Raw genomic sequence first — 17,529 nt, 5'->3', positions numbered from 1 at the left:
GAAAACAGACAATGCTATTATGGTAGAAAGTTTTAACAGTGTGTATTTTGAAACATCCTGATGGGTTAAAATTATATGCTGGTTCAGGACTTGAACTCGCAAGCGTACCTCATGCAGGCAATGCTCTTATTAACAGAGCTACCTGTGTACGACTCATGACATGTCTACACAGCTCTGCTTCTACCAGTACCTCTCTCCTAATGGAAAGCATGTTTTGTGTTGTGGTCTGATACAGTGGAATGTGATTAAATATGGATAGTGTGTAGGGATCAAGCTTCTTGCATGGTACTTGCATTTTCCATTCTAAGTCCATGTCTGCAACTTAAAACATGTGACATGCATCGTGCAAGTTATTCGTCAACTTGGGGGAACATTAAAAGAGAAGTACTCAAACATTAATGAATTTGTACGTTGCATGGAGAAAATCCTGAAAAATTAGCTGCTTCCAGGATATAAAAGCACGTACAAATTACAAGTATTTCTTTACCACCTTCCCCCATCATCCGTACATGGTGTACTCTGTTGAAAGCTGCATGGTGTGTGTAATAATTTTCATTCTGTATGTAGGTTTTTGTATGCAGATGTAAGAAAGACTAAAGAATTACCCTGTAAACAAGAACTGCAAGATGAACTTTGTCATCCAAGGACACTGCTTGGTGGAAACAACTGTAAGAAAACTGCGGGAGGGGTGTTTTGAGAACGAACTACAGTGACACATTTTGACAGATATGAAGGATGTGCAGAATTTATTGGAAAATTGAAGCTCATTCAAAGCTTGGCCAAAAACTCATGATATAGTTTTGAACAAGAATATCGATTACCATTTAAAAACAAAGTATCAATGGCAGGCAGTGGAAACCTCATAACTCCTCTGTCTGTGAAAACCTTGTAATTCCAGTAACCAGTAACTCGATTATCAAAGGAAGATTTGAAAGTGCATTTTTTAATCTATAAATAACTGGGCTTCTACTACATAGTTACACATGCAGCAAAACTATCTGTATCACTTCATATATTTTTTAAAAAGCCATTTTTGCTTCTTCTGTAATGTCTAACAAAACGGAGTTACAAGCTTTTCATTCCCTACTATTGATATGCTCCTTTGAGGTCAGTTGATGTAGAACTTGCCTTTTCTCTTTACAGATATTGGCCAAGTGATCGCTGATGTCACTCCCCTCCCCCCTCCACTGCAAGATAAATTGTTTCAGCAGTTTTCTTAGTTGAGAGTGGATTAGGTCAGTGTGTTCAGTAATGAGATTAATTTGATTTTTCAGTGATTGAGTGATTTCTTGTGAGAAGTTGATGTTTTAATGACTTAAACTTGCATTTCACAGCAAATTTTCATGTTTGGAGTTGGCACATTTTCTGCCTGACAACATAGCACCTGCTTTGCGTCCATTTTCTCTCTTCTTTTTTCCACCTAAAACTCTTATTTCTAATCATCATCATGAAAATGATAGTTGCTACTTGCCATATAGCAGAGATGCTGAGTCGCAGATAGGCACAACAAAAGGCTGCCAGAAAATGAGCTTTTATCCTACAAGGCCTTAGTCGAAAATAGAACACACACACACACACACACACACACACACACACACACACGAGACCACAGTCTCTGCCAGCCAAAGACAGACTTTTTGTTGTGCCTACCTGCAACTCAGCATCTCCGTTATATGGTCAGTAGCAAGTATCCTTTTCGTAATATTGTTACATTCCATCCAGGATTTTCCATTGTTTTATTTCTAATCATCACCATCTTCAAGATATGTACTTGGTTAAGTGCTGTAGCTATCTTTTTTGTTAGTTTGGTGCTTCCATACCTTGTGTTTTCATTCAGTCGATCAATCTGTTATCGTGACTACTGGCTAATTTCTAGGGACAATAGCGTGACTATGTTTCGATAATGTGCAGTACTGACAAAACCTTTGGTCCATGTATGTGCATACCTATCCTTTTTTTTTCCTTTTTGAAATTGTACTACCATTTACATTCCACTAGTAACTCGTTCACTGGGAGTTATTTAGGTGGCTCTGAGGACTATGGGACTTAACGGAGTTATTTAAGTGTGGATCCCTAATTTTGACATTGTTTTCAGTTGATAGGTTCTTGCAGGCAACTAAACTGTTGACTGCCAGCTCAGTATATTCGCTTCTTTGACTTGTACTTGGCATTAACCTTGTTATGATTAGTTTTAAATAGGTCTCCAGTTCTTTTGATAATGTGGCAGTACAGCTACATAAGATTGCTTTATCCATAAGTTTTTGTAACTTGCCAAACTTCTGGTACCTTGTCCCTTCCAATATTCCACAACTTTCTTGTGAAGTATTACTCGGATTTCATCAGTTTGTGGTTTTATAGAAAAAAGAGTATCCTTTTTAATTTTATCATTGTAAATTGGAAGATACTCTATTTGGGTCAAAGGGATGTGTATTAATTGTAGATATAATGACTGAAAAAACTGTATATTAAGATATGAGAGAGATTAGAATTTAGTGTTAACAATAGAATTCTAAAGTAATTTTCTTTTCTCCTTTCAGTTAGCCTTCACTGCTGCTAGTCCTCTGTATCGAGGTTATGTGACTGATGTAGATTGTCGATGGAACACAATATCTTGCTCAGTCGATTGTCGAACAAAAGAGGAAAGAGGATTGGAACCATTAAAGCACTGCAAATTCCAAATTCCAAAGTCACGATATGATTCCATAGACTCATACCTTTCACCAGAAGGAGAAAAGTAAGTCCTATTATTTTATTTAAAAACTGCTTTTGTAATGAAGTAATTATTAAACTACAATATGAAATAACAAGCAGGTATTTAAGAAACTGAGGAAGCAGCAGCTTTTTTTCAAAGGGGCATCTTTCCTTCTGATTTGATAGACTGCATTTACAGTGTAGAAGTACAGACAGTATAAATCATGTAGTGGTAACTTACTGTTAACACAGTGTACAGATTATTTCTTAAAGTAGCTTCTATTTTGTTAATATGTTTGTTGACTCATTCCATATCTAATATTTTTATGCTTGTGATGGGATCGACAGAAAGTGCAAATGGATGGATGAAAAAGAAATACATATAAAATGTAAACTTTCATGGCTGGAAAAGTCACAATTATATAACTACACATAGCATTATTACAACTGTGTGTGGCCGGATCGGATTCATATATCAAGAATTCGGCACATTTTTTCAGTGACATAAATGACATAGTGGTACAGCCGGAGGACATATTAGTTAGTTTAGATTTAGTATCGCTATTTATCATGGTTCCACTCATTGAAGCTTTGCAGCAGCAGAATTGGATTTTTCTTCAGGAAGTTGCAAAACTGTTCAAATATTGCCTCAAAACCATTTATTTCGTATGGAACAATGAGTTCTATTAGCAGACGGATTTTGTCGCAATGAGCCCCTTAAGCCCAGTTATAGCAAACTTATTTAAGGAAAAATTTGAGGTGCAGGTGTTGGAAACTGCTAACAAGAAACCAAAAATTTGGTTCCGGTTTGTGGATGTTAAGTTTGTTTTGTGGTGGCATGGCAGGGAGGAACTGGATTGTTTTCACAAACATCTCAATAGGATCAGTCCGGAGATTCAGAGTACCATGGAGTAGGAGGCAGGAGGAAAATTGAATTTTCTTGATGTGCTAGTTTTCAAGACAGAAGATGGTAACTTGGGGTACACAGTTTACTGAAAACCCACACACACAGACCATTGCCTACACTGGGATCTGAACCACCATCCACAGCAAGAGCGAGGCATCATAAGAATGTTGGCAGATAGAGCAAGGAAAATCTGTGAACGAGAGCTGCTTGATGCAGAATTAAAACAACTCTCCACTGCGTAGAAAATACAGCAGTGCTCAAGTGCCAGTGAAATTAAAAGTTTTCTTGCCTTTCATTAAGGACGTTACTGATCACATAGGAAAAATCTTGAAAAAGTGAAATGCTGCACTAATATACAAAACCAACCAGAAGATACATCATCACCCAAAATTGGCCAAGGGTGGTCGCCAGCTGCTGGAAAAAGCAGGAACTTATAGGATTCCGTGTAGTTGTGAGGAGATGTATGTGGGCACTACAAAAAGAACGGTCAAAAAACAGCTAGAAGAGAACAAGAGCAATTGCAGAAGAGGGGAGATAGACAGATGAGCTGTTGTGGAACATGATTTGTAGCTGGGAGACCACCACACTTATTTTGATAGGACTCAAATGCTGGCAGCCACAAGCGGATACCATGAAAGGTTATGTAGGGAGGCCATAGAGATTGTGAAACACCCCGGGAATTCAGTAGGAAGGAGGAGGGCGTGAAATCAGGATTCTGGTGCTGAAGATGATGTGTACTAGTCTTTCACCAGATGACTGCAGTCGACGGTGGCCAATTGCACTTGCACATTCCAAATGTGATGTCACGCCACTGCATGGAAGCGGAATTTAGCTGTAGTCAGTAGCCAGCCAGGGTGTGAATCAGACATTTAAAGAGCTATGATCTGTCTTGAAAATGTTTTCTGCAGTTGGGGACAAAACATTGGCTGGTAAGGTGAAATCCATTCGACCACAGCATAATAGCCCAGAATGTTTTATTAATTGTGACCTCTTGGGGTTAAGACGCAGGTGGTGTGTGGTCTGGAGGAGGCACTGCTGGGGAAGGCAGTGGGTCGAAATCCTTATGCATTGCTGCAGGAGGCCCAGGCAGGATGAGGCTTCATAAAAGAGGGATGAGCTCTACCTGATGCTCGGGATACTGTAATCTCTCATTACTCACAACGCAGTCCTCTCGCCACCATATTGGTGCCAGCACAAGAACTGACGCCACCAGGAGACGTGCCCATCCAGGAACCAGATGACCATCATCTGTCGTAGCAACTCTACTCGCCTCCTTCTCCTACGGACGCGGACACATCGCCCATGTCTCCTGTTACAACAACCAGACAGATGCAATGGGCAGATTGGTGCACGGGGCCCCAGCAGATTCGACTGTGTGTACTTGATCTGTGACTTTCATGTATTGCGTCTTCCTTGAAATATATTTGTTCAACTTGATGTTATCACAGTTATAAATTATAATGAATATTATTTTATGCCTCTTCTGTTTAGGTACATCTGTCACAGCATTAATTTAATTTTTTGTGGTTGTGTTGCTTGTTTGTAAATGTTTAGAAGTTTGTTGCCATGAAAACTGTAAAAAGGTTCATGTTCTGACAGGAGTGTCTCCGTGTACACAGCATTATTAGTGTTGGTCTTTTGTAGACCAGTTGTCTGTTTTCATTTTCCATGTTTTAGCACAAAGTTAGAAATTTTATTGCAATTTTTCGTAAGGCTGTAAAAAGTCTTCTTAGTGCTGCTGAACTCTGTCATAACCTCATTGCAGAAGCAGTGGCTTGAATTTTATGAAGCATTCTCATTTTATCTTCTAAACTTGACTATTTGTATTTACTTCTAACACTCAGCTTGAGTACTGTATTATACTGTACAACACTTTCAGGTTCTCACAGAAGTGGAATTTAACATAATTCATCAAGTTGGCTTCAGTACGCAAACGGAGCAGGCTTTGACTTTGTTGATTGCTTATGACCAACATACATATGTTACTCATTATCAGCCACAGGTGAATAAAATGGGCAGGAAAGAGATGTGTTCAGTGTTTTACAATAAATAAGCTTGGGTAGATGATGTCCAGTAGAGTGCAACGTTCAGCTTCAAAAAAAAAAAAAAAAAAAAAAAAACCCCTCACCCTAATTACCATGAATATCGAACTAGGCAGGGTTTGCTGTAGACACGATCAGGACTTCTGTAAACGCTGCATGCTCTGAAGATGAAAGACGCCATTGAAAATGTTTAATATACACTAGTCTTTGAAGATAACATGTGACTCTTTGTTTGTCAGGTATGATATTTTCCACTTGTGATGTGGCCTTGCTGCAAACCTTTATTCTGCTGTTGGTGTCTCCTTGAAGAAAGTTTATTGGACTGCTGTAAAACAGGTGATACAGGAAATATACCAGTGATGTATGCCACACAATTTTTAATTAACATGGCTTTTGCCAAATTTATTGTCACTGTGTAGGGTATGATGACTAGTTCCAGTTCCCACAACAAATAATTTTCACAGGCAGGCACCTTCACTGTACTACTCATTAGTGAGGTATCAACAGAATGTTCATAATACACATTCTTAATTAAATTATGATGCAACCATAATGTAATTACATTAGTTTCAATCAATGCAGGCAGTGGACCCACAATATCTCTTGATTGATAAGTGATACAAGTAAATGAAAGTTCACGTTGGTGCAGTACAAAAGTGGGGTCCAAATTATTCGCATGTTAACTCAGAAGACACTCAGAAAAGTTAATACAAGTTATTAGATCAGTTTAATATATTAAGTGAGTCACACAGATACCCTAAGTGTCAGAATATGGGCTACAGGCATGTCCTTGTTATGCAGACTTGTGACGTAAATGTTACTGCTGAGATTTCCGAGCCCACACTTTCATAGAGATCTTAGCGAGTTGAGAGGCTTATACAGACTGGAGATTTTTGGGTGGGTTTGGCTTATAAAGACTTGTGTATGAACATTTTGGTGTTTTGGAAACTCTATAATGCTTTGAAAAACTGATAAGTTAGATTTTACCAATTGGACTGAATTGTTTGTTTGAGTAATAATTTTGTTTACAAAATAAACACTTTGTTAGTAATGTACAAATTTGCAGAACTAATTTATCTTCATTGTCAATTACCTTTTTAGGAGTACAGCAGCCATTGATAATCGATGCAAATTCTTGGTAAATTGCTTAATTTATTTGTCCAGGAAAATTAGAACAACAAAAGTATAATCGGAAATTCTTCCAATCCATATGTGGCATACAAACCAGTGCTTAACAGTGTTGGTTAAAAACAGTCTTGGTTGCAATTTTAGTTTTTCTATTTTTCAACGACACATTCTGCCTTATTTAGGTATTTTCAGGTTGTCTACATAGAAAACGGAGAACAAATACATCTATTTAAGAATCGCGATTGTGTTGTGCAGACTTGTATAACCTATAAGCATGTATAAACAGATCAAATATTGTAAGAGCAAATACCAAATACCTTAATTTCGTATTTCTTAGAAGAATCCTTTAGTCAGTGTAGCCAAAAGGTATCGTCGAGTATATCAGGCCAACATCGCCTTCGTTAAACTCAGTAAAAACTAGAAATATAAAATAGTAAAATCATTACCTTTTCTAGATGGAGGTGAGAGGCACCAAGCTACGCATAACAGGTTACCGTTCACAAGAGCGAGTAACAGAGTAAGATGGGGGCTCAGGTAGTAAGCATAATGCACCACAGCGTCGTGTGCTAGTACTGAAGCCTAATACAGAATCACCTCAATAGGTGGCGCTGCAACGCAGCATTGACAAGAATGCGAGATCATAAACTGGATATACAAACCCACTAAAACTTTATAAATGTAATGCACATAAAACATTGATAAGATGGAATTACTAGGGGCAACACCTGTGCAATAACTTATCCTAAAATTTTGCCAAAGTAAAATGTAAATGAAGGCAGTAAATTTAAAATGAGAAGACAAGGTGTATAATACGACACACAGATGCAGTACATAAACAGATTTTTTTGTATCATATACCACTAGAACGAGAACATTAGAAACACAGGACCGTAATTTCAGATAAAGGGGCTGCCCATATAACACTCAATACTGCACCATTCGGAGCTAGGACTTCTAGCAAGAAAACGTTTTTTATAAAAGACAAGTAAAATTATTAGGCTTAAAAAATACACACGAACGTGGAAGACAGATGTTGTGCAGGTAAACTCCCCCCCTCCCGGTGTATGGATTTTGTTTTTTACATTGAAATGTGTAAAATGTGTTATCATTTAAAGCAACAAACTCAAAAGTATCCTATTTGAGTTAAAAAAACCCTAATGGCTTGGCTAAGAAGACGACATAAGACCAGAGAGGAACAGGGCTCATATTTAGGCAGAGTTACGAGAGCTCCAGGATTACATTAATAACACTGATTTCATAACTTCTAAAAAGGCCTGATTGGCACCAAATAGTATAATTTCAAACTTGTGAATCTAACAGATGTAATGGCATAAATAGAAACTGTGGTTTTGTATGTTTCTTAACTTCAGTACCAATGACCTTTTAAGATAATTGTTTTGAGGAAAATTAGAACTTGTTACTGTGAAAGATGAAGTTTCTGCTTCCTGCTAGTATTTGTCAGCATGTCTAATATGACAGATGTGATTTGATTTATGCAGAGAGACAAAAGCAACAGTGATCTCATCCCATTGTTGGTCACACTGAAACGGAGTTTATTGTGCAGTTTCACTCCCTGTGATTCTGCTAAAGCTAACCACTACCCTTAAGTAGTAGTAGTAGTAGTAGTAGACCCATTACTAGACAGTCCAGTCACATTAGTGTGACTGTCACATGGCTTCAGCTGCCAGAGACTGTGTGTGTGTGTGTGTGTGTGTGTGTGTATGTGTGTGTGTGTGTGTGTGTGTGGGGGGGGGTCATGTCTATTTTCGATAAAGGCCGTGTTGCCCAAAAGCTCACTTTCCGACACGCTTTTTTTCGTGCTCATCTGCGACTCAGCATTACACTTTATGGTGAGTAGCAACTATCCTTTTCATAATATTGAACACCACTTATGTTGAGCATCAGTGTGCAATAACCACTTACAGACAGCAGTGGTAGCACTAGCAATGGAGGGTATATGAAGCATCTCAGGAGGGGAGTGCGAGGGTGCAGGGGGGGGGGGGGGAGGGGGGGATGTGGAAAATAGTGCAGTCATTGTCCTATTGTGGAAACGGAGTGATTTGTCTGACATCCAAAAGGGCATGATCATTGGCTTTCAGGTCAAGGGTGGAAGCATTTCCTAAATGGCTAAGTTTGTTAAACTGTTATTATGCCACGTGTTAAAGTTCGTGATTACAGAACGTCTCTTGAAATGTTGCTTCAGCTTCATTAGTTTGCCATGTTTTTGTTTTGGACTGTAGTCCAATATGCTCTGAGCTGCCACCAGATCTAGCTTCATAGTTTTGAATTTACTATCGCCTTAGTGGTTGTTAGGTTCCGGTCCAATAATTGGAATCTGTCTGGGCCAGTCTTATCAGCTTGTTCATTGTCACTAATTCCTGAGTGATCAGGGACCCACAGCAGGTTTATCCTGTTGCTTTCCCGTAGTTATCCTAGGGCTTCATGGCATTCTACAATGATCTTTGATCTTGTTCCAAGGGTTGATAGATACTTCAGAGCAGCTTGGCTGCCTGAATAAATGTAGATGCTAAAATCCCTTAACACATACACAAATTCTCCTCTGATAGTGGATATTTCTGTCTGGAATATTGTGACCAGCTTCCCTATGGAGACTGCTTTCTCTCTAGTCTGGCTGTACCCTGTATACTACAGCTCCAGTGTGTACCTCTGTTTTTGACCTGTCAGTAAATCAGACACTGTCTCCTGAAGATGAGGTGGTTCATTCTTCCATTGCTCCCTTCTTCAATTGTTACATTGAAAGGTTAATTGAAGCAGATGGAAGTTACTGTACAGTCAGCCAGCATTTCCCTGACCATTCGTATATTTTCCACACTCACTATATTTGTGAGAGATTCTGGATATCCTAAAGGAATCCAGTTATTTACAATTTTTAACCGGTATGCCCCTGCTGCTGCCTGCAGTGTAACCCAAAGGTGTAATGGGGGCATGTGCAGCATGGTCTCCATTCCAGCTGTTGGTGTGCTGCTGACTCCGCCTGTTGTGGCTTAGCAAGCCAGTCTTCCCTTGCAAAGCTTATAAACAACCATCTTCTGTTTTGTTTTATTCCATCTTACTGTATTTCCATAAATTATCATAGGTGTCTGTATGTGTGGATGGATATGTGCGTGTGTGCGAGTGTATACCTGTCCTTTTTTCCCCCTAAGGTAAGTCTTTCCGCTCCCGGGATTGGAATGACTCCTTACCCTCTCCCTTAAAACCCACTTCCTTTCGTCTTCCCCTCTCCTTCCCTCTTTCCTGATGAGGCAACAGTTTGTTGCGAAAGCTTGAATTTTGTGTGTGTGTTTGTGTTTGTTTGTGTATCTATCGACCTGCCAGCGCTTTTGTTCGGTAAGTCACCTCATCTTTGTTTTTATATATAATTATCATAGGTTGTACTACAGTGATGTATATCCAGTACAAACTCCTTGGATTTAGACACCAGTTTTTTCCCATAGCTCCTTCTAGTGCTCATAAGAGTACTGTTTGCCTTGGAACATATAATCCGTGTATGAGGAGTTCCATTGAGCAGTTTGAGTTTCCAGTGTGTGTGCTGGATTTGCTTCCTTGTAAATGGTACTAAAACAGTTTTCTTGGAACTAACCCTTATAAACTATTTTCTGCAGCAGTTTTCTACAAATCTAGTGCATATTATGCCGCTGTTCTAACAGTACTAGCAAATTTGCCAAGTATTACTATGATTTAACCATCTGTGTATCCTTGACAAAAGTAGCCTGTAATATTTAACTTGTGGCCAAAGCTTTTGTCCTTTCTTCAGGCCTAACTATGCCAGTTATGTACTACTTGGCCCTGTACCTACAAGATTAGAATTGTAAATTTTCACATAAGAGTGATCTGCTTTATATTTTTCGTAGTATTGTTTATCAGTTTTAACTATAAAAGGACATTAGCTTAAACGCCTGGTGTGGTTATCACCACATTAGATTAGATTCAGTTTTCATTCCATAGACCCAAAAAAAGAGATGATTATCGAAAAGTTTTTGAAAGTCTGTTTAAACAGTGCTTTATCTGAAACAAAGTTTTTAGTGGTTCCCGGCAATTTATTGAAAATGTGTGTCCCTGAATATTGGACTCCTTTTTTGGACCAAGGGAAGTGATTATAGGTCTTTTATGTAGACCATTCTTATTCCTAGTATTGATACTATGTATGTAGTTATTGGTTGGAAATAGAGATGTATTACTTGCAACAAATTTCATTAAGGAATAAATATACTGAGAAGCAGTGGTTAGAATATAAAGTCCCTTTAACAGGTTTCTACATGATGTTGAATTTACACCACAAATGATTCTTATCACCTGCTTTTGCACCCTAAAGACTTTTGCTCATTTTGACGAGTTGCCCCAAAATATGATCCTATATGACATAATAGTAAGCAAAGTATGCAATTTTTTTTTTTACATTTATATCTCCTACATCTGACATCATTCTCACTGCAAATACAGACTTGTTTAAGCAATTCTGTGATATGCCCTTCCCAACTTAATTTCATTATCGAGTTGTAATCCCAGGAATTTAACACTGTCAACCTCTTCGATGTGCATGTCTTCAAATGGTATACAAATGTTGGAAGGAAATCTCTTACAGGTTCTGAACTGCGTGTAGCGGGTCTTCTCAAAGTTTAATGACCGTGAATTAGCTTTAAACCAGTGGGTCTTCTCAAAGTTTAATGACCGTGATTAGCTTTAAACCACTTATTAATGTCAGTGATAATTTGATCAGTAGCTATTTCTAAATCTGTACTTGACTTGCTACTTATAGCAGTGTTTGTATCATCTGCAAACAAAACAAACTTAGCATCTAGCAATGTAACAGATGAGAGGTCATTAATGTACACAAGAAAAAGCAATGGAATAGAGATGGAACCTTGAGGAACACCACATGTAATTAATTCCCAGTCAGATGAAGACTGACTGCTTACTGCACAGGTATTTCGCAACGACACCCTTTGTTTTCTGTTTGATAGATAAGACTCGAACCATTTCGCAGCATTACTGGTGACACCATAATATTCGAATTTACGTAAGAGAATAGTGTGGTTCACACAGTAAATGGCTTTTGACAGGTCACAGAAAATGCCAGTAGCCTCTAATTTATTATCTAATGAATTAAGTACATTCTCACTGTAAGTGTAAATAGCCTTCTCTGTATCAGAATCCTTAAGAGATCCAAATTGTGGCTTGGACAGTATATTATTTGCAGTCAGATGCTTAGGGACACACTTGAACTCAAAGCTGGCAAAAGTGAAATTGGTCCATAGTTTGATGATACCTCTTTATCCCCCTTCTTATAAAGAGGCTTAACTTCAGCATATTTTAGCCAGTTTGGAAATGTTCTGCTAATAATAGATCAATTACACAAGTAACTTAAGATAGAAGTCAACTTGCATGAGCATATTATCATGCCCACTGAAATACTTAGATTTTAAGGATTTTATGATGGATGCTACTTCTTTGGGAGACGTGAGTGTCATTCCATTTTACTAAGTTATTTTTAAAGACTGATCTCGGATACTCCATTGCACTGTTCACCTAACCTGATAACCCCAAGCTGTCAGTAACAGAAATGAAGTACATGTTTAAGAGGTTTGCAACACTGCATACATTTGTTACCAAAGTCTCATTTATTTTTAGAGCTATCTCTTCCTCTTCCTTTTTGGCCCCACCTGTCTCTGTCTTTACTATATCCCATACAGTTTTTATTTTGTTACCTGAAGTAATTATCTTTATCTCATAATAGTGCTGCTTCGATTTCTGGATTACTTGCTTCAATATTTTGCCGTATTCTTTGTAATGCATTACAATTCTAACATCGGAGCTGTTCCTAGATACTCGATACAGTCTCCTCTTTGTCCCACATGATATCTTTATTCCTTGTGTAATCCACAGTTTATTTTTTGACTTCTGTGTGTGATTTGAGTTATCTTTAGGGGAAAACAATTTTCAAAAGTGGAGGTAACTTTATTACTGAATGCTTTGTATTTTCCATTCGAGTCAGAAGTATTGTAAACATCTATCAGTTCATGTCTTTGAGCAATTTCCTGAATTTCTCAATTTTTGACTTATTTATTACCCCCCCCTCCCCTGTACTCAGATTTAATAGATTTGTTTGTCCTGACAAGTTTAAACATTTAACACAAGATGCTGCATATCATGATCATATAGCCCACTTACTATTGGTTTTGTGATACGACTTTTTTCCCTACATTTGTCTACAAAGATGTTATCAATGGCAGTCTCAGAGCATTTACATATCCTAGTAACAAAGTTCACAGTAGGAACTAAATTGAATGATAGTGTTACTAACTGCAGTAATTGTTCACTGACAGAGTTTTTCAATAAATCCACAATAAAGTCACCAGCAACCACTATTTCCTTGTTTTTATTTTTTATTTTTATTTTTAATTTTTTATCATGAGATGGGACAACAGAGCTTCCAGATTTTTTGTGAAGATGTTAAAATTTCCTGAAGGTGATCTGTATATACCTACTACTATAAAGGACTTATTATGAAATACTACTTCTGTTGCACAAGCTTCTAAGTGCTGCTGTGAGCAAAATTTATTAATATCAATGTTCTTCAAATCAAACAGTTTCTGTCAAATGTGGCAACTCCTTTCTCCATATTTTCTCATTGCTTGGATTGTGTTACCATCCTCCTTCCGTGAAGTACATCCTGGATTAGTTGGTATTCTAATGAGGACTTCATGAAGTTTAGTGCTAGTAACTTTTTCTTTCAGTTCCTCATAGAATACCTTCCAGGAAGATAGCTTCGCTAGCTTGATTGTCAAGTTCTGTTTGACAAAGGTGCCCTGATATTTTGCCCATTGTCCTTTTTTCCTTACAAGGCTGAACAATCTTCTTACCTGCTTCTTTTGCACTCACAGATAGCAGTTCCACCAAGGCATTTTCCTACTTGTGCAATTCTTGGTGTTCGGCGCATTTTTCTAAATATGAGGTCGTGATGGCGGATGTCACTATGTCTGCCATTTCCTCAAAATATACTGGGTTCTGTATTGAAGTTCTGACTTCAGATAGCGTGGGGTTTACGTCTTTTCTTATACGAGTCCCAGTCTGTTTCCCTAGGATTCTTGTAGGCCATGGTTTAACACCCATTTCAACCTCAGTATATATATTTCTAAACAAAGATGATGAGACTTACCGAACAAAAGTGCTGGCAGGTCGATCGACACACAAACAAACACACAAAATTCTAGCTTTCGCAACAAACGGTTGCTTCATCAGGAAAGAGGGAAGGAGAGGGAAAGACAAAAGGATGTGGGTTTTAAGGGAGAGGGTAAGGAGTCATTCCAATCCCGGGGAGCGGAAAGACTTACCTTAGGGGGAAAAAAGGACAGGTATACACTCGCGCGCACACACACACCACACACACACACACACACAACACACACACACATATCCATCCGCACATACACAGACACATGAGACATTTGTAAAGGCCAACCCAGCAGTTGTTCATTCTACTATAAACAGCTATCTACCAATCTCCTCACTTCCTGGGAAGGAGAAGTACTGTCCTCAAAAGGAAGATAAGTTGAGGCCAATACTGTTTCCCTCATTCTTCCTTCCTCGTATTTAATCCTGATGGTCACTAAGTCCCTGGGACAGAAGTCCAGCATCGACATAAATTAAATTCCATTCGGTAGGAGCTTTAGATTTCTAACATAAATCAGTTTGTCTCCAGTTCCTCAGAGACTGAAACACCCCCTTTATATAGATGGGGTTCCTGGATCAGTGTGACATCCACCTCTCATCTTCCAAGAAGATGACTAAGGGTGGCAGTTTATCTGCAACAGTTGCAGCCTCCACCTTGTCACCGTGGTCATTTCTGATCTCTTTGAGTATCCTGATGATAAATGGTGAGAACCCTAGGTACTATTTCAGGTCCTGTTCTTGCATTGCTGCCAGGGATTTTTCACCAACTTCCACCACAAGGATTTTGCCATGCGGTACAACAACTTTTTGGTTGATTATCCCCCCCCCCCCCCCCCCCCCCCCCCCCCCGCGCGCCTCCGCTGAACCCCCTGTGGAGCCCTCCATTTGTGCACTCTTATTTTCTTGAATGGAGTCTTTGGAGGAATATCGTTAAGGAGTTTTGGTACCCACATTGATACCTTTGTGATCTTGAGAGCTCAGCCATTCTCTTGGTCAGCAGCTTCGCCTGCTCCCATGGAAATATCTTTGACATCATCTCCTTAAACCTCTCTGCTGTTCCCATTCCCTCACAAAGATTAGAAATTCCTGTCATCTGTGGTACCACTATTTTTAATCATCATTGTCGTCATCCTATTGGGATAGCACTGAAAGTCATATCTCTGTTGTCACAAATATTTGACTGTTTCTTCCAAATGTGTTGCGATATATGAGGTTGCGGTTACTCTGGAACTGAGAAGTTAGTCCCCCCCCCCCCCCCACACACATACATTGATATAGTGCATTTTGCTTCAATATTGATGTGAGAATGTTACGATGTCTCTTTCCTACGAATATATCATCTGCCTGTCGAGAATGTTACAATGTCTCTTGCCTACGAATATATCGTCTGCCTGTCAGTCTTTCGTTGACTGTGTAGATCCAGCAGCTGACACGCACCTAATTGTTCCCTTCGTGCCGCATGATGGGCAACGACAACATTGCTTACGAAACATATAAGTACACCACTGGCCTCCATCCACACTTAGCATCTCCTGCAGACATGTTGCTATTGTTGAGTATTTGTTCAATTTTGAGGTCAGTTTGATTCTGAGTGCAGACAGTGTCAGGCAAACTACATCTGAAACATGGTAGATGTTCATAAAAAGTCAAAGTACACAGTATACTTTCCCGTGGTTGGCTGCTCGATGAAATTTCCGCCTGCTCAAGACTCCCCTCCCCACTCTCATCTAGTTATCAGCCAAGCTATGTCACCTTTCACTCGTCCCGCGACCTAGTGAAGTCTGTTCATACTATCTCCACAAAGGGTCTGTCCACTGCAATTTATTGTCACAACAACAGTTACTATCAGTGTAATATGATTTATGTCATTTGTTAGACATTTCATTCTGGATCATTTCTCCTTCCTGTTCCATCTGAATATCATCATCTTGTTCTAAACCTGATAAAAAGCTGGTAATTTTCTCCGGTATTCTGGTGTGACAGACCAAATTTCTAATTTGCAACCTACTTGGTAAATTGTTAATTTCTCATAACCAAATAAAATATTGACTTGGGATCAGAACCGAGTAATGGTTTTTGAAGGACAGGATTTTCGCCTTTGAATGTTACTTTTACTTAAAAAGCAGCATAAATGTGTGTATACAGTATGCTTAAATTTATGAGAATATTCATTGCAACCCTGTTCAGATACAAAAGAGTTTGCAAGTTGATAAAAATGTTGTTTTCTCCTGTGTGTCACAAAATTGTGAATCTTTAAGTAGAGCAGTATATTGTTGTAATGGCTAGTTCATACTTTCTTGCATATCCCTTGCACTAGCGACGCGAGTCGAATGTCACATTGTCATTCGAGCAAGGTCGATACTGTATTGAGCACTACGGCGTATCAGGAAATCTCAAGCCTATTCAAATGCAAGTATTGTTCATATTCCCTATCCTTTGAGATTGTTCAAAATAAATTAGAACAAAACCTCAATAGCCAAAGCTTCACCTGTAAATGTAAGATGGCCCCTATATTAATCTATTAAACAATGTGAAAAACATTGACCTCAGCAGCAATAGTTTAATCTGCAATACGAAAGGAACCCATATTTTTTGAATGACAGATTTGGAGAAAGACCTCAGTCTTATAATCAGGTAAGTACGGTAATAAATTATAATAATTCTATATGTAAACATTGTATTATTGAGCTGTTTTGGTTGAACTGAATTTTATTATTGAATAATAATACCTCCTTGTATAAACTTTTATGTAATTGACTAGAGTGGTCTAATGAAGGCAGTAAGTAATAAAAAATATTTTGTTTATTGATTAGGTACAATGATGTCCCAGTAGTGAAGGATGAAGAAATTTATGAACAACTTCTACAAGCTGACATAGACCCTCTTCTTGCACAGCATATTGCACACTTGTTCATTCGCGATTCAGTTTCACTCTTCAGTGAGAGGATCCATCAAGATGACAAAAATGATACTGATCACTTTGAGGTAAGCTATTGTTAACTTGCCTTTACTGTCACTGTTATACCAGGGTAAGATTTTTGGAAGTGTAGACCTTGACCTGGAGTAATTGACTTAACAAAACTAATCATTGTTAATGCACTGGATATTAGGGAATTCCTACTTTATTCTGTCTTATTGAAATTAATTCAATGTAAAAACTTCTGGCAGGCTTGTCTAGTACCTACTGGCTTGTGTTTTTGTGTAACTTCAGTCCTAAATGAGAATACATTTGAAGATCAATTAGATACCTGAGTGTGACATAGTCTGCTCAAATAGATCCTGAGAGAATTACGTGAGAATGACATATTACATACAACTCTTTTAATTTTTCATTGATTATCAGGAAACAAATAACATTTTGGTTCTTACAGTCATAGAATATCTTTGCATAATTAAAAAGCCAGATAAAAACCACTATAGTTAGTGAGGTTTTGTAAGTTCTTGATAACCTTTTAGGAGTTACTCAGGAAGTTAACTTGTAAATACTTGAGATTTGGTATCATACTCTTTGCTGCCATTTAAGAGTGCCGCCATGAGCCAACAAAGCATCCTGGAAATAACAGTTGACTC

The 17,529-nt window shown here is 38.4% G+C and overlaps 1 protein-coding gene across 1 annotated transcript in view; it reads left to right on the top strand.

The window, feature by feature from the left end:
• The window catches only part of LOC124595461 (glutamate--cysteine ligase catalytic subunit), a 123,970-nt gene that overhangs the window by 45,434 nt on the left and 61,007 nt on the right, over positions 1-17,529 (top strand). The window contains exons 6-7 of the mRNA XM_047134210.1: positions 2,538-2,734; positions 16,773-16,944. Of these exons, the coding sequence (XP_046990166.1) occupies positions 2,538-2,734; positions 16,773-16,944 (369 nt within the window). The remainder of the gene's footprint in view (positions 1-2,537; positions 2,735-16,772; positions 16,945-17,529) is intronic.

The sequence above is a fragment of the Schistocerca americana genome, chromosome 2, assembly GCF_021461395.2.
Source record: "Schistocerca americana isolate TAMUIC-IGC-003095 chromosome 2, iqSchAmer2.1, whole genome shotgun sequence".
Taxonomy (NCBI): Eukaryota; Metazoa; Arthropoda; class Insecta; order Orthoptera; family Acrididae; genus Schistocerca; species Schistocerca americana.
The sequence above is the reverse complement of the archived record's forward strand: the minus strand, read 5'-3'. Positions and strand labels throughout refer to the sequence as shown.